Source organism: Lithobates pipiens, unplaced genomic scaffold (genome assembly GCF_037356315.1).
Source record: "Lithobates pipiens isolate NorthernLeopardFrog02 unplaced genomic scaffold, aLitPip1_a1.2 Scaffold_23, whole genome shotgun sequence".
NCBI lineage: Eukaryota > Metazoa > Chordata > Amphibia > Anura > Ranidae > Lithobates > Lithobates pipiens.
In genome coordinates this window covers 227,647,522-227,670,060 of record NW_027507785.1, presented here as the reverse complement: position 1 = coordinate 227,670,060, position 22,539 = coordinate 227,647,522, and the positions used below count along the sequence as shown (strand labels likewise).

At 41.9% G+C, this 22,539-nt stretch overlaps 1 protein-coding gene across 3 annotated transcripts in view; it reads right to left on the bottom strand.

Annotated features, from left to right (window-relative positions):
• Positions 1-22,539, bottom strand: part of ARHGAP29 (Rho GTPase activating protein 29) — a 216,350-nt gene that overhangs the window by 136,106 nt on the left and 57,705 nt on the right. The window contains exon 1 of one of the 3 annotated variants that reach the window (XM_077452884.1): positions 18,281-18,314. The exons of the other annotated variants lie outside the window; for them this stretch is intronic. Coding sequence (XP_077309010.1) covers positions 18,281-18,299 — 19 coding nt within the window. The 5' untranslated portion in view covers positions 18,300-18,314. Of the gene's footprint in view, positions 1-18,280; positions 18,315-22,539 lie in introns of those variants that run through there. 3 annotated transcript variants of the gene reach the window in all.

The following is a 22,539-nucleotide window of genomic DNA, read 5'->3' as shown; positions in this document are numbered from 1 at the left end:
CCAGTGTCATTTATACAGAGATCATTTATTTATTTTTTATTTTTATTTTTTTTAACTCCGATCACCAAATGTCACTGGTCCCAAAAAATAGTCAAAAACGTCCAATCTGGTCGCCACAATGTCGCAGTCCCGCTACAAAAATCGATGATCCCCGCCATTATTAGTTTTTAGTTTATTTTAACCAAAAAATATATAGAAGAATACATATTGGCTTAAACTGATGAATACATTTGTTTTTGAATTTTTTTTTTATTGGATATGTATTATAGAAAAAAAAGTAATGAATAGTTTTTTTTCTTCAAAATTGTCTGTCTTTTTTTTTTTTTTTTTTGTTTATTTGTTTATGAAAAAGACAAAGGATCCCCTAACTGGTGGAATTAGGGGATCCTTCATCTTTTTCTTCTCAATATTGGATGTGGCACAAACAAATTTTGGGTAACAGCGCAGGCTAAACACATTTTTTTTGTTTATAGTGCAAAAAATAAAAACCGCAGAGTTGATCAAATAAACCAAAAGAAAGCTGGATTTGTGGGGAACTTTTTTTTCTTTACTTGGCTACAGCGTCGCACGCCCGCCCAATTGTCAGTTAAAGTAACGCAGTGCTGTATCGCAAAAAATGGCCTGGTCATTAAAGGGGGTAAATCCTTGCGGGGCTGAAGTGGTTATAACGTCTAATATAAATCAAACCCACACGGCTTTAAGCACCAAGTACTTTCATTCACTAAAGCTATACACTAGTAGAATTTGATTCAAAAATTTTCGTTTAAACAAAGTTCATTCAATTTTCTAATCATTAGTGGGGTCAAAATGGATATTCAATTTTCAAGTGGCGAGAAAATTCGAAGGAGGAGAATGGAAAACAGTAGCTCTTTAACAGTGTCATTTGAATGTTCGTACAAATGTTGATTAAACTTTCAACTTAGGCACCTTTACTTTTCTGACAGAACGAGTCAGGTCAGTTGGGAATGATACAGCACTTTACAGGTTTTCTGGAACTGGTTATTAGACCGGGTTTCACCTTTATATCCATCACATTGCTATGTGACAATTACAACTGAGCATAGTTTCCTCCTGGCCATCGCACATAACCCACAACTCCATATCTACAATAAAGCTGCCCATCCAGACACCATCCTGTTCCCCGCTGCCAGCACATAGATCCACACCACCTACATGCAGGCATGGCCCAGTGCCTCCCAGAGACAAATTCTGTGCTTGTGGGTTTGACTACACTAGAAGGGAGCTTCTCGCCAGGGCTACCCAACGCCAAGCTGTTGCCTGGCCGTGGGATCATGCATCAGCTCAGATTTAAATACGTTAGCAGTGGCCAAGGGACACTCCTCTTCCCATGATCTTACACCCATGTGAACTTGAAGCTCTGGCAGATCACACAGGACCCTCCCACCTCTTTCCGTACCTAGTGATCCTGCTCCATAGCTGAACAAGTAAAAGGCTGGCCATATATGAATTTTTTTTTATTTAATCAACGAGTTGAATGAAAATAAATAACGTAATTCCCCCACCCACACATTTGATGTGGATGGGGGAATCATCCCACTGAGACCCCTTTCACACTGACGGCACTCGCCGTTAGCGATAAAGCGCCGCTCATTTTAGAAACGCTTTAGCAGCACTTTTGCGATGCTTTTCAGCCACTGACGTGGGTGCGATTTTAACCCCCCAAAAAAGGGTTAAAAATTCCCGTTTTGCAGCCCTTTCAAAACGCTTTTCAGGTGCTTTGGAAGCACTGCCCATTCATTGCAATGGGCAGGGCGTTTTGGGAGCACCAAATACAGCACTCCCAACCCACCCCAAAGATGCTGTTGTGTAAAAAGTCACATTGCAATGAATCAGAGGCGGTTTTCAGGAGAATAGCAGAGGCTATTTCTAGTGTTAAAGCACCTGAAAATCACCCCAGTGTAAAAGGGGCCCGAGGTATTGTATTCTGTCAGCGGGGGGAGACTTCCACACCCTCAGAAAACACTGACTGCTCTAGACGGCAGCGATGATTGAGAGAATGCTTTCAGAACAGGCTGGTATACAACCATGCATTCATACATGCATTGAAATTTGGCCGGTTCCTGCTGAATCGGAACAAAAAAAAAAAAAAATTCCCCTCTGGGTGATCCATGTATTTTATATAGGGATTTTAACAAACCTTATTGCAGATTTTTAGCTTTTGTTATTCTGAAGAAATAGCTGTTTGTATGTGCACAAGTGCAAAGCACATGGTAGACATCCTTTTCATAAGTGATCAGCTGCTGCACTTGCAGGGCTCTAAAGAGAAAAGTTGCAGGGTCTGAATAGATGTCATTTAGATGTCATGGGAGTAGCACACAAACTGAAATGTTTGCTGCAGATGTGAGAAGAGAATTCCCTAAATCTGATTTGCATCTTAATGAAAACTTCTAGAAAAATCAGTGAGCCCATCACAAAAAGCAGGAAATAATGGTTCTGGGGGGTGTTCTGTACACCATTTTGTGTACAGAACTCCTCCAGGCTGCCATATTAAAACAACTACTACTTGTATAGACCCGTCAATTTACGCAGCGCTTCACATCAGTTCCTGCCCTCAATGAGCTCTCTCGCATTCATATGTACACACATACTAGAGCCTTTTTACCTACCATCATGTCTTTGGAGTGTGGGAGGAAAGCAGAGTACCCGGAAGAAACTCACGCAGATACATGGAGAACATGCAAACACCAGGCAGGTAGCGTTCTACAGAAAATTACAGTACTGCAGAGTGGAATGGAAAGGTAACTTTTAATAACATTACAACAGGGCTTGACAAACCCCAGGTGCCAGGTCACCAATGCGACCAGCCCACTCACTATAGATGCCCCAAACATGCAGAGCATTAATACTGACTGCCGTCCTCCTCCCTCCTCCACACTCAGCGGCTCTGGCAAGCATCAAGCTCCACGCCAAGTGTGAGAAACAGAGAAGAGGATCTGTCAGATTTCAGCTTGATGTCGGGGGTGGGTGGGACCCAGCAGCTATCAAACACCAGCCAATGGGATCTGGGCGGGCCGCTACTTTGTGGCCCTGCCCCTTCTCTTAAGCAGCACAATCGTTGGCTGATGTTTGATGGCTGCTGAGTCCCGTCCACCCAGACATCAAGCTCAAATCTGACAGATCTGCCTCTCTGTTACTTGTCAGTTTCACACCCCGGCTGGGTCCCGCCCACCCCCGACATTAAGCTCAATTCTGACAGCTCCTCTGTTACTTTTCAGTAACAGTGCTCAGTGTGCTGCCATCCAGTGTCACCGCCAATCAGTGCCACCTGCCAGTGCCGAGTGCCACCGCCAATCAGTGCCACCTGCCAGTGCCGAGTGCCAGTGACAACCAGTGCCACCACCAATCAGTGCCACCTGCCAGTGACAACCAGTGCCACCACCAATCAGTGCCACCTGCCAGTGACAACCAGTGCCAGCTGCCAGTGACAACCAGTGCCACCACCAATCAGTGCCACCTGCCAGTGACAACCAGTGCCACCGCCAACCAGGGCCACCTGCCAGTTCCAAACCAGTGCCACCTGCCAATCTCCTGCCAGTGCCACTGCCAATCAGTGCCATGTACCAGCGCCACCTGCCAGTGCCAACCAGTGTCACCTGCCAATGCCATCTGGCAGTTCCACGTGCCTGCCAGTGGCAACCAGTACCATCTGTCAGTCCCAAACCAATGCCACCCACCTAAGCCAACCAGTTCCATCTGTTGCCAGCCTTACTCTACTAACTGGCAACTAACTTTTTCAACTGGCTCCTAAATTCAAAGCAAATTTGTCAACCCCTGCATTACAATATAGAATATGGTGCAATTGTATAGGATTGAGATCACTAGATAATGTAACAGAGGGAGGATCTGTCACTGTAAGGATTTGGGAAAACGTGACACAGGATTCACATTTAGGGTTAATGTGGGGTTCAGAACTATCATTTCTGAGTGGAGAAAGATGTGTTTTTGTCTTTCTCCAGATTCTGTAGTTCTGGATCAGGATATTCCATCTTGTGTCTGGGTTTTGCTAGAAGCCTGCAGCAACCTGGTTGACTACACTGGCGCGTAGGGTCATTATATACTCAGGTCTGAGGATAGCTCAGAGCTCCCAGTTTGGAGACAGCTTCCAGTGTGGGAGACAGAAAGTCTCACCCAGGGTGAGGGGGGACCCAGCCAAAAGTCAAGAGACAGAGGGATCAGAGGGCCCAGCCAAAAGCCAAGAGACAGAGGGTCTCAGAGGGATCAGAGGGCCCGGCCAAAAGCCAAGAGACAGAGGGATCAGAGGGCCCAGCCAAAAGCCAAGAGACAGAGGGATCAGAGGGCCCAGCCAAAAGCCAAGAGACAGAGGGTCTCAGAGGGATCAGAGGGCCCAGCCAAAAGCCAAGAGACAGAGGGTCTCAGAGGGATCAGAGGGCCCGGCCAAAAGCCAAGAGACAGAGGGATCAGAGGGCCCAGCCAAAAGCCAAGAGACAGAGGGATCAGAGGGCCCAGCCAAAAGCCAAGAGACAGAGGGTCTCAGAGGGATCAGAGGGCCCAGCCAGAAGCCAAGAGACAGAGGGTCTCAGAGGGATCAGAGGGCCCGGCCAAAAGCCAAGTGACAGAGGGTCTCAGAGGGATCAGAAGGCCCGGCCAGAAGCCAAGAAACGGGGGATCTCATTGAAGGATCAGAGGGCCCAGTCAGAAGCCAAGCAAGAGACAGAGGGTCTCATAGAGGGATCAGAGGGCCCAGCCAGGAGAACGCAGTTGTTGATGCCAGGAGTCAGGTCGGATCCTATCAGGGGTGTCAGGAAAACCCCAATCATTAGGCCAGAGGTGGGCCATGCAGCGGGGGTGCTGTGACTGAAGCCACATATTTCAGGAGAGCTGAATAAGACAATCAAAGGGACTAGTAAGAAGAGCAGCAGTGCTGCCATCAAGCGAGCCTGGTGGCTCTGTATTTTCATTTATACATGCAATGTGGAAGAAACCCCTGTACGGGCAACTAACATAAATATGAACTTTTCCGTTTACTAAATAAATGTGGGCTGCAATGCTCTAAAATACAGTTTTGGACTGGCGCAGCTCATTGTAAACACACCTAATGCTGGAGTTTAATTATCCCAAATCTCACAATATATTTCTCTTTCCCCCATTAAAGCGGAGTTTGACTCAAAAAATAAATAAATAAAAAATGTCAGCAGCTACAAATACTGCAGCTGCTGACTTTTAATAAACTGGACACTTGCCTATCCCAGGGTCCAGTGATGCGGGGGAACAAAACCCCATTCGTCTCCCCCTCCTTTCTGCGGCGCAGGCATAGTGGGCACACAGCCGGGCACGTACTGTGACTGGCCGGGCAATCATCTGGAACCTGCGACGTGTCCCAGATGATTGCCAAGAGGGAGGGGGGAGAGGTTAATTCACTTCCAGTGCTGCGGTGCCCTGGGAGGAAGTGGGAGCCGGAACCCTCTAAAGAGAGGGTTTCCGCTTCCCCCCCCCCAAAAAAAATGGCATGCCAAATGTGGCATGTCAGGGGCTCACCTTCCCTTAAAGCGGAAGTTCCATTTTTAGGTGGAACTCCGCTTTAAAGTGGAGTTAAATGACAGCAAAAGAACAAATCTGATCCAGTATAAACACAAATGCCTAACAACAACCAGCAAAGGATAGAGAAAACCCTAGTTAATATATTACAAATTCAGTGAGCTGTATGACAGCTCATCCACGATAACGCAGGCTGCGAAGGTGTCAACGCTTTCATAAAGAGATCCAACAGCAGCTATAATACTCCAGGTCATAAATTCCAGGCCAGGGAAACACACACATGACAATGTGGAAGACAGGGAAACACATGTTTGAACAAGTACAACTCAACTGTTTCTGGTGAGAATAGAGCTATAAAAAGAACATAGGCAAGTCAGAAAATATAGAGTACTTGGAAGAGAGACACCAGGCAGACACCACTATAGAAGGCGTGAGATAATGATAAAGGATAAAACCACAGTTCTGCTGCTCTTCATCTTTCAAATCTTTTTGTCTGAGTTTCGAGAGCTAAATGCTACAGGGTCTTGAGAACTGCAGCTATGTTTGCACTCAGCTGCACACCACAAGTTTACAATGCATTTCCCTGTGTTTCTAGGGATTTTCCAAACATTTATAAGGTGGAAGTACATTCGTATGAAGAAAACCATGTTCAGTTTTGTGAGCAGTGCACGGTTAATGATTAAAATGGATGCTGCAATGAGGGTTCACGTAGACAAGCGTTGTTGTCAAACTCGGCCGGTTACATTTGCCCTGCTTTGCTTACTGTGGAGATGCATTTCAAAAGGACCTGCTGCAACCAAACACAAGGCAAATGAAACGCTGCCTAAAAGCAGTTCTGGAGGCTCTGTTCACACCTAGGCGTTTTTTGGACGTTTTCCTGCCATAAGCCTCAGCTCTAAAAACACCCAACAAGACAAATCCCATTCATTTCAATGGCTCCTGTTCACATCTGAGCATTCTGTTGGCTGAAGAAAAACTCCTGTCGCTCAAAAAAGTATACGAACTTCTTGTTTGGCAGATTATGGGCGTTTTTCCTGCTTTTTACATTGGTGGCCTTTTGACCGGTACAAAATCGCGATAAAAATCTTGCGATTTTCAGCCTGAAAGCGATGCAGCCTAAAGCGGGCAGCACAGTGGTATAGTGGGTAGCACTCTTGCCCAGCAGTAAAAAGGGTCGCTGGTTAAAATCCCAACCACGACGCTACCTGCCTTGAGTTTGCATGTTCTCCCTGTGCCTGTTTCCTCCGGGTATCCGGTTTCCTCCCACACTCCAAAGACATGCTGGTAGGTTAATTGGCTTCTGTATAAATTAGCCCTAGTATATGAATGTGCATTAGGCACCTTCGATGAGGGTAGGGACGGATATGAATGTACAATGTATATGTAAAGCACTGCATAAATTGACTGCGCAATATAAGTACCTTAAATAATAATAATAATAATAATAATAATAATAATAATAATAATAATAAATTACTGAACTCAAAATACAAACATTTGATCAATTACGTTAACATCCCCAAAATGTGGTGGGTGCATTAGGTTTTCGCTTCCAAAAAAAAAAAGTTATAAATGGTTTTCAACATTTTTTATAAATAAATATGTGAAGTGTGTGGTGTACATTTGTATTCAGACCCCCTGTGTCAATACTTTGTAGAACCGCCTTTCTCTGCAATTACAGCTGCAAGTCTTTTCGGGGATGTCTCTACCAGCTTTGCACATCTAGAGCTTTCTTCTTGCCACTCTTCCATAAAGGCCAGATTTGTGGAGTGCACGACTAATAGTTGTCCTGTGGACAGAATCTCCCACCTGAGCGCCTCCAGAGTTACCATGGGCCTCTTGGCTGCTTCTCTGATTAATGCTCTCCTTGCCTGGCCTGTCAATTTAGGTGGACAGCTATGCATTGGCGGGTTTGCAGTTGTGCCATACTCTTTCCCTTTTCAGGTAATGGATTGAACAGTGCTCTGTGAGACGTTCAAAGCTTGGGATATTTTTTTATAACCCAACCCTGCTTTAAACTGTATCCCTGACCTGTCGGGTGTGTTCCTTGGCCTTCATGATGCTGTTTACTAAAGTTCTCTAACAAACCTGAGGGCTACACAGAACAGCTGTATTTATACTGAGATTATATTACACACAGGTAGACTCTATTTACTAATTAGGTGACTTCTGAAGGCAAAATGGTTTCACTAGATTTTAGTTAGGGATATCAGAGTAATGGAGGCTGAATACAAATGCACGCCACACTTTTCACATATTTGTAAAAAAACAAAAAAAGTTGAAAACCACTTCACAATTATGTGCCACTTTGTGTTGGTCTGTCACATAAAATCCCAATAAAATACATTTACGTTTTTGATTGTAACAATGACTTTCAAGGCACCGTACAAGTTTATGAGGATTAAAATTATAATATCAAATTAAGGACCGATGTTGATCTATATTATGGATTGATGACATTTTATTGGCATTTATTACGATATTGAAGATTTTAGTTTATTTGCTGTGTTTTTATTCCTCGTTTGTTGCGCTGCACTTTTGACTTTTGAGTGAGATTTGTGGTGTGGAAACACATGACAGTGGTTGGCAGCAAAATTTATATGCAAGATATTGTTACACTGTTGATTTAGGTTGGTGATCGCAGAGATTTCTTGTGGTTTTTCACGCACACAGGGCATGCACCGGTGTTCTGCCTCCTGAGGCAGGCATTCCCATTGGTGCATGGACACACGACCCCCAATGCACACCATCTACATTCGGAGATGTGCCCTTGCACCAATGTCGGAGAGGGAGTAGCGATTGTATGCAGCTGCTGCATCTAAGATGACATCAATGAGAATGCCCGCACGAGGATGTACAGACCACCTGTGCAGGTAAATCCGTCCACCACCTGCATACACTTTAGTACGCCCTGTGTGAATGCAGCCTTTAGATGGACTTGGCTGGCAAACTTAAGCTGAACTCCAGCTAACACTTTTTAAACCATTACAGCAACAGTTTTTTCCTTTTGCGATAAAGATTTTACAGAACTGAATAAAAAAAAATGTCTATATTGTAAACAGAACTGTCAGCATTAAAGTGGTTTGTCTCAATCCTCTAAATGACTTTTTGTGGACAGCCTGCTCTGTTAAAGGAAGGTGAAAAACAAACACACTGGCTGAGTCACCAGGTGAGAAGACACGAGTGTAAAGGCTTTAATAGATTACATTCTTGTTTTGCTTTAACACGTCACCACTGAAGCAAATGAAAATCTTCAGATTTTGGTTCATCATGCCCTTCAAATATAAATCCACACCAGAAGGACCATGCCCAACCACATGGACCCTTAGATAGTGTGGGTTTCACCTACCAAGGCTACTTCCATAAATCAATTCCAACTTTTAGACAGATGCCAACTATACCAAAAGATTCAGCGCCACTGTTGGCCGTCTAGAAGTCCAGTAAGCTCTTATTTGAAACCCTTTTACAATTGAAGATCAAGGTTTCTTGTGCTTAAACCTAAATACCATTTCACAGATAAATCTGATACAGCTCAGCTAACACCACGTATTCAAGATATTCTAGAAGTGAAGCTTTTTGCTTCTTGGTAATTTCCTGCCGGTCAGAGACAAACGTGTGGCTGCCTACAATGTCTTGTGAGCTCTGCTACAGCCAGTTTCTTAGTAATACACCGCAAAAAAAAAAGAGACATTGATACAAGTCCATGAGTCAGTGACAACATTTGGAACACGGTGCAGCGAATGTGTTAGTGTGTCATACACCAAAGTCTTGTACAGTGGTCATCAACCTTGTCCTCAGGGCCCACTAACAGGCCAGGTTTGCAAGATAACTAAAATACATCACAGGTGATATCATTTTCTGCTCAGTGATTGTAGTATTGGCAATACATAAAACCTGGCCTGTTAGTGGGTCCCGAAGACAGGGTTGATGATCACTGGCCTAATACAGTTATTTTCATTCCACCAAGCAGAGCTGAACGAAAAAAAAATTAAAAAAGAAGAAAACTCTGGGGGAGCCACTGTACTAACAATTCAACGTTAGTACAGCGATCTCCTCTACTGCTCTATTGTGTTCTGACAGCGGGATGCCCCCACCCACACAACACTCCGATCAGCGCTCTGAGAGAACGCTGATCAGGAGCCAATTGTCAGACCTTTTTCGGTCATGCCCAGACAGAAGCCTGCCTAACTACTGTCGGAACAACTGCAGTACACACAGGCCCACATTCAGCCTGTGTGTACTAACCTTAAAGTGATTGTATACCCAAATTCATTTTTACCTACAGGTAAGCCAATAATAAGGCTTACCTGTAGGTAAAATTAATATCTCCTAAACCTGTAAGGTTTAGGAGATATTCACTTTGCATGCAGCCGCTGATGTTTGCGGTGTATACACTGCGAATGCCCAGCTGAAGGTCCAGTAGACACTGCTGGACCTTGCCGGGAAGAGAACTCCAGCATGCATGAGTGGGAGGGATGTCATTGCGGTTCCAGGCACTCACAGCGCCAGAGCCACGAACCCGGAAGACACGCTGATGGCAAAATGTCAGCTCCCTCGGCGTGGACCGGGATTTGATACCGACGCCTCGTTCTAAGGTATTTCAAAATAGGTAGTATGGAATATTCTAAAGGTAGGTAGTATGCGCTGCATACTAGCTCATTATGCCTTCGCAATTTTTTATTTTTTGTAGCTCATTATGCCTTTGCCTACCGGTATACAACTGCTTTAACAGTGTAAGCTCAGCCTAAAATCCTCCATTTGTAAATGATTAGCAAAGAAAGCTTACAGGTAATAAGTGAAACCGGTCAGGTGCTTATTCTATCTAGTGTAACTAATTTAATAAATATGATACGTTTACACAATTTGCTTGAAAGTATGTGTGGAGTGGAGCGAACAAGTCCTTAGATGTGTTGGCAGCATTACTTGACCAAGCACAGAAAAACACCTGTTGATCCCATTAGAAACCTTGTATCTTTAACTTCAGTGAACTGAAAGATCAAAAGAAATGTATCAGTTTTCTTACCCCACGTCTCAACTAGCAGCCCCCCTCTATGTACTAGAGATGAGACGATGGGGAATGTTTGTAGTCCAATTCAGGACAGCTGCCTAGGCTAACAATGCTGCTCCTCCATATAGTGCAGTGAGAAGGGTAGTCACACTAAAGGCTCATGCACAGTGCAACTATTTAACCACTTCCAGACCGCCAGCCATTGTTTTATGTCGCTACTAGAGGAATACCATTGTTATGGCAGCAGCTTGCCGCAATAACCCTGGTATTCTCTTCTTCAGCAAGCGGTCTGCTTCAAGATAAAAGTGGTCTCTGCAGCGGTTTTGCCATGAGATAGGGCCGTCCACCCTCCCACTGCCCTCCGTGCCCTCCGCCGCTTACAGGAGCCAATCGGTAGCAGGGGAGGCAAATGTGTCCTTCCCCTGGCTTGGAATGGAGAAGAGAGAGGGGAAAATGGCCCCCACCTATCTCCATACCACTGCAGGACTGAAGCGACGCATATATCTTAAGGGAAATTTTTTGTCATTAAAGTATGTGCCCTGTCCCGATGAGCTCACGTGCAGAAGCGAACGCATACGAAAATGGTGTTCAAACCACACATGTGAGGTATCTCCACAATCGTCAGCGCAAGAGCAATAATTCTAGCCCTAGACATCCTCCAAGTCTAAACATGCAATCTGTAGAATTTTTTTAAACATCGCCTATGGAGATTTAAGGGTAAAAGTTTAAATCGGCCATTCCATGAGTGGGCGCAATTTTGAAGCGTGACATGTTGGCTATCAATTTACTCGACATAACATTATCTTTTTACAATATAAAAGAAAATTGGGCCAACTTTACTGTTATCCTTTTTAAATTCAAAAAAGTGTATTTTTCCCCCCAAAAAAAGTGCGCTTGTAAGACCACTGCGCGACCACTAATGTGTGACAAAGTATTGCAACAACCACCATTTTATTCTCTGTGTTGATTTTTATATATATATATATATATATATATATATATATATATATATATATATATATATATATATATATATATATATATATATATATATATATATATATATATATATATATATATATATATATATATATATATATATATAACACACACACACACAGACACGTTTGGGGGTTTTAAGTAATGTTCTAGCAAGAAAAACTGTTTAACTTGTAAACCCCAAATCTCAAAGAGGCTCAGTCACTTTTGTGCATTTTTGAGCTTCTTTGAGCTTTGTCGTGTTTTTTCACGCTTTTTGTGTGTTTTTGGGCACTTGGGCGTCTTTATATTAAATGTTTGAGTTTTGATACACTTCCCCTATAATCCACAGCAGTGCAACATACACAGACCATCTCACAGGGTTACAATTGGTATAAATTCTGTCGCTTGATCCCTGCATCATTAACCACATTCAAACCTCCCCAGGCAGGTTCAAATCTGAAGCTTTTTTTTCCCCCTCCAGGAATCCCAAGGTTTCATTTTGACTTTAGTGTACCTTCATGATTATTGATATTATTATACAGGACCTTTAAAACCTTTAAAAGTGTTATGGCAAACTGAGCAATTTCCAAACGAGTACGTTGGGCCAGAACATGTCTATGTACCCATCCACTATCCATGGACTACACCACTGACAGGTTTACGTACCTCTCCTTCCCAAGAAACCCAAACCCCTCATTTCCTTGTAATTACACCTTTAGAATCGCAGACACAGCATGTGGTTTAACATTAGGCTATACTCTATGGAGACAGGCTTGTCCAATAAATGTTTAGCAGACAGAACATTTGTTTCAGGCCATTAAAAGAAAAAAAAAAAAAAAAAAAAGTGGAAGGAAAATAGTCTAGCTATTGGTCATCACAGTCATTATACTAAGTATATCCAAAATGTGGATTTCCTTTCTTTACTTTGTGTGACTCGATTAGAGAAAATGGAAATTCTTGGATGGTTGCCACAAAGTAAGCAATGTCTTCAAAGTCATTGAAGTCAAAAGGAGCAGTTATGAATTCGGCCTATTGATTCTGATGACGAGGCCGCGGTGACAGCATACAACATATGCACAAGCTGCAGCTTTCTAGATGCACTTGAATTAAAATCCGTAGCATATCCTGTCAGCAGGAGCCTGACATCTCATGGTAAAAGCTATACTTTAACAGCAGCAAAATAATCAGAGCTGGTCAATGGCAAAATATTATGGCTTCAAATTAAACTACCAACTGACAGCAAAATGAGCTACATAGAAATGGGCAGGAAGAGATCTACACATTCATATGATCAGCCCACCCAACCCACTCAGGCTCCATTCTCACCTAGGCGATTTGAACTGCGGGTGGAATTGGTGCAACTCTGCGCGCACTTCCAGAATCGTGGCAAAATGCAGGACGCGTTTGCGTTGCCATTTTTTCTCAATGGCACTCAATGCGGTGCGAAGCTTGTTGCTCAGACAGTAGCAGGAGCTTCTTTTGGGCAACAGTGTTACATATTACTGCAATTGCATTACGACTGTGCCACAAAAAATGTACCACAATCAGGGTGCCATTAAGAAGTATTGTAATAGCAAAACGCGTTTCGCAATTTGCTGCGATTCTGCCTGCAATTCAAACCGCCTACATGTGAATGGAGCCTTACTTTTCAACTTGAGTGTTTAAATCTCAAATATAGTCACCACTTTCTTTAAAGAAGAACTCTCACTTAAATTTTTATTAATGAATTGGGTTCCCCAGGGAACACTGGAGTTTGTCCCATATGTGCTGTCTAAAGCCCCATACACACTATCAGATTATCTGCTGAGTTTTTCCTTCAGATTTACCAAAACCATGTAGTAGAAGGGCCTGCCTGATTGCATACACATTTAAACTCCTAAGGTTTGTCCTCATATTATATGGTTTTGGTAAATCTGAAGGAAAAACTCAGCAGAAAATCTGATAGTGTGTATGGGGCTTTAGGCTAGCTGTGAGGTCAGACAAATCACTGGTTGAAACTGGTTGGGTGGGGCTATTCATTGTGATGTCATTTCTGCCTACATTACTTCCAGTCTATGGCATACAAGCAGGAGGTAAACAGGAAGTTTGGTCAGCAGTAGACATCTTGGATCCATGAGGTATCCATGAGTAACCATATTGAACCTTGGCATTTGTATTTTTAATGTGCGTGGATATTTTGAAATGTTATTTTTACTATTGCAATAAAAATGACTGCACTATTATATATATATATATATATATATATATAATTTTTATTTTTTTACCGTTTATTGATGGGCAAAATGCATTTGGAGAACTACAGGGTGTGAAGATCACAAGCTGCACCCTGCACTCTTCAGAACCACTTTAAGTTATAGAGGAGGGCCTTTAAATAAAAAAATAAAAAATAAAAAAAAATATTAAAAAAGTTCGGCAGCTGCAAACACTGCAGCTGCTGACTTAATAAGCCGACTTACCTGTCCAGGGCGCCCGCGATGTCGGCCGCCCGAGGCCGACCCGTCCCTCGGCTCTCGGGTCCCGGCGCCGCCATTCTAAGGGAAACAGGCAGTGGCTTCACTGCCCGTTTCCTACTGCACATGCAGAACACAGCACAACCCATTACCCAGAAGACAACGCAACGAGGAGAGAAGAAAGAAGATCTCCGCGGAGGAGGAAGAGGCAGATTAGGATTATGTGCCTAGCAACAGGCATTTCTGGTAAGTAAAAAATAATAATTTTCTTCATTTTTATTTTTTTGTTTTTTTGAGATTTTTTTTGTAATTTTTAATGTATTTTTTTTTCAGGGTGGCCCTCCACTTTAAGAAGAGGTCTGGTGATTGCATAATTTGAGTGTGAGCACCAAGCGAGCATGGCATTTGTGCTTTGGAAAGGTGGTGGTTTGTAGTCTACCACAAACGGTTTGCTGGAGCATATTATTGCATTTTGGATGAAGAAACACTGGATTCTTTTTAGACATTTACTTGTGGTTATATCATTTATTCAAGTATAAAGGAAACGTTGACTGGATTTTGAGTTCACTTTTTTTTTTTTATTGGACAATATATACACACACACACACACAAACACACACACACACACACACATATCACACACTTTATTGTATTTGTCACAAAATAATGGTTATTCACTTAGATATATGGTTCAAGGCGCTAGAAGCATCCAGCATCCATTTTAGTTGGTCTTTTTTATGCCATCTATGGCCACCCTTGGCATACGGCCGGTTTGACGTGGCGGTACATCTAGACGTCCTGGCAGTTTCTGGTCTCTTTGCTTTTATAAACATGGGTAGGCATTGACACTCTCATAGTGGAGATGCAACTGCACGATAACCATTATATATTGCTGATGTATTTATAACTTTGTGATGCCAATTAATTTGTGGATCTGCCGTGTATTTTCTTATTAGAAGGCAGTGCATATCGAGAATGACCAGCATCCCCTGAGGAAGCCCAGTTTGAGGGCAAAACATGTTGGGAAGCTTGTAATCTACTGCTGTGTTTAAGCTGTAAAAAATTGGGCATTAGCCATAATTTGTACCTCCTTTCCTTTGTCTATTTGGTTTTATGGAATAGATGTATTTTATTCATTTTCCAATAAAGGAATTTTTTTTATACATTGATTTCTTTTTAATCTGACTCCGCACCTATCAAGTCCTGTTTCCTACATTCTTTTATTGATTTTCATAAGTCATGCGATATGACCTCCATATGTCGGTGCGTTTGTCGTACAAGTGTGAAGCCAGCCTCAAAAAGGTTCCTGCACTACTTTGGTCCTACTTTAGCCCATTGAATATGGAAGTGGGATCAAAGTCTGATCCTTGTCTTAACCACCTGACTTGTGGCACCTGACATGGGGATTACAGGGGCAGTAAAGGAATTTGTCACACTGGGATTGTTTTGATTGGTCAAAGGACAAGTTGGACCATCTCAAAGTCTGAGCAAAATCTTATCTTGTTCATTCAAGTCGTATGGATGTAGGACCGATGTCACAGGGCAAAGTAGGATGACAGTCTTACAACAGTCATGTGGTACCACTGTGAACCCGGCCGCACTCTTGATCCCACTCTGCCCCCTTCCTCACTGGCTGTGACTGAATGGCTTATGGAGGGGTGCTACTTGCACAAGGTTTATTAGGCAGGCCATACCGGTTCAGGAACTGGCCCAGATTCGAACCATTAATGGGTAGGCCGAATGTACAAAGTTGATCGATCAATTTGGATACAACCAGCCTGCCGGATTAGCTTATGGTTATTGCAAGCGGCTGCTATAGACACTATGGATAATCACTGTCTTCTCCCAGCGCGGGGGGATTCTTGCATCAACACTGTTTATGTTGATGGTGGAATCGAGAAAATTTCTTTCCTGCAACCCAATTTTCTCCATGTAAGGCTGGCCTTAACTTAATGCATAGAATGCATTAAAGATAAAAAAAAAATAAAAAAAAAAATATTCCAGTTAAAAAGGAATGACCCTGAAAAAAAAAAAAAAAAAAAAAAAAATGTAAAATAGAGAAATAATCCAGCAGGGGAAAAATAACCCTCTTGACTCGGCGATTGAAGTTCTCTACAATTAACAGCTCCTGGCTTTTGGTTTACTGAACAAAGTCTGCTGCTTCGGGCTGTTTGCAGATTGTGTTTCCCTAGAGAAGAGGTGGGACTAATGACCGCCCTAGGTGATGCCACTGCTGACCCCACACACTACAGCACAAAGCAAGAACAACAAACGTCTAATCCACAGGTGGTCGGTGCGAGAGATCTGTGGTAATTAAGACACCCTGTTGTGGGAGCCTGATGACAGTATAATGACCTATGGAAACTTATGTCATTTATGTGACACTGCAAAGCTTTAAACATGCATTTTCTGATTTCTGCCCAATGTCACATGAAAGAAAAAAAAGAAAAAATAATAATGTCTACTTCATAACATGACTATTATGTTTAAAATTGCCAATAATATCATGGTGACCTTTTGTTAAAATGACATCCCCAGAAAGCAGTTGCTTTAAGAGACAAGGATAAGCTCAGCCTTTGTAATTTACCACCTGGAGAAAGCCCACAGGCTTAGAATAATTAGACCAGCATGGCCACCTAAAGACATGGAAGGAGCTAGGAAGGCCCTGGCTATAATTAGAGCTCCATGTTTACTTTAGAAAGTGGCTCAAGATAAATCCCCAGAAAGTTATTTGTATTTCCATTTCAATAACCTTTTGATAAGCAGGACCCAAATTCACAGATTAGCTTCTGAAATATTTATGTGGCGCTCAGGGTACCAATACACAAGGCAATTAGCATTTCAGAATTTCCCTACTGATAACTGGGTCTATGTATTAGTTGCTGTTGACTTTCTTGGCACATTATGCACTCAGCCTCAAACAGCTACGATTGAAGAAAAGAGTGGTCATCATATACAGTCCATGAGCAAAGCACCCCAGCTGGAAACAGGGAGCCACGGGCAAATTGGCCACTTGCCATATGCACAAAGGGAAATGCCAAAGTAAATAACCGCAAGGGAAGGAGTTCTTTGGTTAGGACGTTTTTACTGGGAGAGGGAGTCGAGCTGCTGAAAACACTATTTGAATAGCTTCTTCTGCTGTGAGGATTTGAGGATAGATTGCTCCAAGGTGCCTACAGTTATTCTTGAATGCCCATGCCACTTTAAGGGCACTCAGCAACTTCTGCAGACACCCTTGTCCCAACAATTTTAGTGGCTGCTGACTGGACAATAAAAGAACACCACAACGTTGATAAGGTCATCCCTCTGGTCTCCGCTTCCCTCATTATGCACCCTGTTCGTGCATGCACACATAGAGCCCAACTGGCTCAGAGTACTGTCCATCCTTCTATTAGTCTTCTTCCATAGAGGGGGTTACAAGTGGGATATCAAAGCAGATTTACTTTCAACTATTGGATTTAAAAATAAAAAAAACTTTTAATTTGCCTGGAATTACTCCTTAAGGCTGGGTTCACACATGTCCGGCTGCGGTTTGCGGTCCAGAGTCCGGTGAGGTTTTGTTCACCGGTTACTGTGTGAATCTTTACTTGAATACGCACCTAAAAAAAAAAAAAAAAAAAAAAAAAAAAAAAAAGGACCCAAAATCGCACAGGACCCTTCTCAGAAACTGACTCTGGTCGCCCCAGGACATGTTTGAACTGGCTCCATTGAAAGCCAGTACGATTCACGTCATGCGAATTGGATGCGGTTCAAAAAGGTTTTTCAATTTGCATTTGTGTGAACGGAGTCTAAAGCTAAACTCCAATTTTTTGATACTCATCTTCTCTGGTAGAGCGAGTCCTGATAGCGTTCTTTATTTTCTAAACATTTTTGTCTCTTTGCACGTATGCAGCGATCCTCAGAGGTTTTCACCTTGTTATGGGTTCAGGTTCCTGCCCTGGCTGCTGGATTCATAACCCCTTCCCCACCCCTGTAGTTCCACAGACTACAGAGGTGACGTAATTACATGAGAAATGCCAATAATGGGTGTTACTGATGCTAACCTAGTATAGCTCATAGACATTGATTGATATGGCCACTGCCACCACCCACCACCAAAAGAAAAGATGAAAGAAAAAAAAAAAAATGTAATGGCGCGGTAACATGACTGCGATGATTGTTTTTTTTAAAAGGTATTTAAAGTGTAACTTCACTCTCCCCATCAACATTTTTAACCCTTATGCTGCTAGGCTAGCATTACTAAATAAATAGTAAGGTATATTAGATTTACTTGTTTTAATTATTTTTTTTTTTACATTTCTTCCGTTACTTTCTGATTTCTTACCTAGGCAAATGTCATACATCCCAGGAGTCTTCAGGAGTGGAGGAGGGGTTTCCTCAGCTCTGTATATGCTCCTGCATGCATGCTTGAGCTAAGGGCAGATAGATAACAGGAAGTAAATGTTACATATATCATTTGCCCTTACTCAAGATGGCAATGGCCAGAAATTCTAGGGGGGGGGCATTTTTCAAAGTGATTTCTCAACAAAAAGCAGAGACATGGGTGGATGGAGGTCGATTGCTCTGAATTTTAACAGTCTATTATAGTGTTTTGGTTTGTGGTGCTCAGATGCAGTGAAGACCCATTTTAAAATTAGTTTTTTTGATTTTTTAACAGAGGTAAGTGAACATGGGTCTATATGTTAGATTGTAAGCTTGTAAGAGCAGGGCCTTCATAACCCTCTTGTATTGAAATGTATTGTTGCTGTATTGTCTCCCTTTATATTTTAAAGAGCTGCGCAAACTGTTGGCACTTTATAAATCCTGTATAATATCATCAAGTAAAGCAGGCAAGACATTTACAAACAGCATCCCAAGCATCACACAATTGCATAATAGTTCTATGGAGAAAGAAAATAACTGAATAAAAAAAAAAATTATATATATATATATATATACACACACACACACACACACATACACACACATACACACACTATATATATATATATATATATATATATATATATATATATATATATATATATATATATATATATATATATATATATATATATATACACACACACACACACACACACACACACACACATACACATATACACACACACATACATACATACTATATATGTGACTAAACTACAGAGTAAAATTATTTGTTTTTCTTATACAGACTACTGTACTGTTTTGTTTCATTTACTGTTTCAAGCAACAGGATTTTTATTGCAAGAAAAATATGAACAAATGGAATCTCAAACACTGGACGAAAGGCATTTCTTGGTAGTTAACGGCACAGGGAAAAAGTTAGAGGCCTGAGGGTAAGGAGACAGCCTTTGACCTCTGATGGTTTGGGAGTTGGAAATTACAGACACATGCAATGTATTTGTAATTAATGCAGCAGCTAGACAACCCTTGAAATGTTAACAATTTTAAATGTTGAATTCCTGCATGACCGCGTACAGTATACATACTGTATATCCAACAGAAACAATCACTAAAAAGGTCAAGACAAGTGAATACCAACGAGTTCAAATCACAATGGAGGATACTGTATTAGCTTAGCACTTACTGCATAAACAGGGACACAAACATCAGTGAATAACAATGATTACGTTCAAAGTCCAATAAGTCATATCACCAGTGAAATGTGACTTGTGACGGATTGTGAAGATGGCCCAAATTTGCCTTTTTTTGCTGCATGTTCCATCAACAGGTGCAAGACAATAACATAGTTGGCATGGCTAACTGGCTGTTCCACTGGTTCATAAGCATGTACACACCAGCTGATATAGTATAAAGGTTTAAAGGAATCTCTCCTAACCACTTAAGGACCGCCGCATGTCAATGTACGTCGGCACAACGGCACCGACAGGCACAAGCACGTACATGTACAATCGGACCCCCTCCCGCTGGCTGCGGCGGTCCGTACTCAGGAGAAGCAGCAGAATATATTTTGGGGTGCAATTCCACATATAACTATGGCATGTGTGAGCAATATATCATTTAGTGACAACTTTTTGTAAACTTTTTTCTTCTTTGTGTCATTATTCAAGCACTTGGGACAAAACAAAAAAAATAATTCTATGGGCTCAACATGCCCCTCAGCAATTTCCTTGGGGTGTCTAGTTTCCAAAATGGGGTAATTTGGGGGGGGGGGTTTGTACTGCCCTGCCATTTTAGCACCTCAAGAAATGAGATAGGCAGTCAAATTAAAAGCTGTGTAAATTCCAGAAAATGTACTCTTGTTTGTAGACACTATAACTTTTGCGCAAACCAATAAATATACGCTTATTGACATTTTTTTTTACTGAAGACATGTGGCTGAATATATTTTGGCCTAAATGTATGACTAAAATTTTGTTTATTCGATTTTTCTTATAACAAAAAGTAGAAAATATCTTTTTCTTTTTTCCTTTTATATCGTAAAAAATAAATAGGCAATCAAATACCATCAAAAGAAAGCTCTATTTGTGGGAAGAAAAGGACGCAAATATCGCCTGGGTACAACATTGCATGACCGCGCAATTACCAGTTAAAGCAGTTCGAAATTGTAAAAAGACCTCTGGTCCTTAGGGTGACAATTGGTTCGGGCTTAAGTGGTTAAGAATGCCGCTTTGTCTGACCTCTATGCTGATCCAATGGCTTCAGTAACTTAATTGACCCAGTACACTTCACCAACGGAATGTGGTTCCATGTCAGTAGCTCAAAGTATGATTCAAGCAGGACAGACAAATACATTTACAGAGGAAGACCAGCAATGACGCTACAATCATTCAGTAGTAGCCAAACGGAGAAGTTGGGGAATGAGGACACAGGCCAGTTTGTGGCACTGGCTTATCTAGCAGAAAATATAGTCATTATGTCAAAGTTTTAGAAAAAGATATAAAAAAAATAAATAAATAAATAAATAAATAAATAAAGGAGGTTTGATCAATATTCCATTCCTATGGTCAATTTAAAGTATCTAAAGCCAAAACGTTCATTTCTGGTTTGGATAGAGTGGGAGGAGTTGTCTCTATTGGGGAGACACACTGTCCTAAACACTGCCATCTCTGGGACTGAAAGTGGGGGGAGAAACCAAATTTGCCAATAGAATAGCAGTTGCAGGGAAATTGTTTAACCACTTCAGCCCCAGAAGGATTTGCCACCTAATGAACAGGCCATTTTTTGCAATAAGTCACTGTGAAACTTTAACTGATAATTGCTTTGCTTGCGGTTTAGACATTAATCGCTTCAGCCCCCTTTCCTGACCAGAGCATTTTTTGCAATTCTGCACTGCGGCACTTTAGCGGAGAATTGCATGGTCTTGCGACATTGTACCCAAATATGGATGTTCTTTTTTCCTCACAAATAGAACTTTCTTTTGGTGGTATTTGATCACCTAAATGTGTTCCCGCAGTTAAAAAAAAGAAAAAATTAAGTTTTGTTTTAACCGCTTGCCGACCTCCCAGAATCCCACTCTCGCACGCCTCTAGTCTGATAACGTCCATTTCGCACGTGATCGCTCCGTCAAATGATGGAGCGATCACTTGTAAACAAACCGGCATCACGTCCAGTTCCTCTCTCTCCACCGATCAGTACAGTGTGAGCGGAGAGGGGAGAGATTGGTGGCAGAAGCACGGTGGGCTGGATGTGTAGCGCCCATTCCAGCCATCCATGCTCGCCATACTCACTCAGCATAGCCATCCATATTCAGCATAGCTATCCATCCATCCAGGCTCACCCATCCATAGCAATACTCATCCATCCATCCTCAGCCATCCCATCCACCCCATCCATAATTAGCCGTAGCTGACCGTACTCAGCCCTACTCATTCTTGCTCAGTCATTCCATCCATACACAGCCATGCTCATTCATGCCACAACAATGCCTCACAAAAAGTGTAACAGGTAGTCAAATTAGATTTGAAACTTATGCCCCTAGAACACCTGACGGCGCTCCCTGCATGTTGGGCCTCTCTATGCAGCCATGCTATGCAAAAGTCTCACATGTGTGTTATCGCCGTACTCAGGAGTAGTAGAATCTATTATCTCCCTTCCTGGCAAACTCACCAGAGTGAGAGCGCTGTGCATGAGGTCATAAGCCTAGGCTTTTTACCAAACGACAAGAAACAGGATGGAGGGGAATATAAGGTATTTACTGGAGGAAAAAAAATGTTTTACCATCCAAAGTTAAAACAAGATGCAGCGGATTTAATAGATGGAAAGTCTGAAAAATGATTGAAGTTCTGCTTTACTAAACAGAGAGAACCAAGCATTATTTTTTTAATGCTGGAGTTATATAAAAAAAGGAAGCTGCATTTTTTTTTGTAATGCTATGTGAATGGGGACAAGTAACAAATATAAAGTAGGCGCTGTTCCAAGTGGAAATAAATACAATTTTTATTATATTCTGTCTAGGGTCCAGGAGGAAGCAGTTGGCACAAATGCCAAAATAAGCACTATCATACCATAAAGGTGATTTTTGAAAGATATTCATTTGAACACAAAAACAGCAGTTTTATTCGGCAATCATAAAGTTATTTTTTTCATGAAGTGTTCCAGTATGATCTGGCAACAGTTAACTCAAAAGCTAATGTTTAC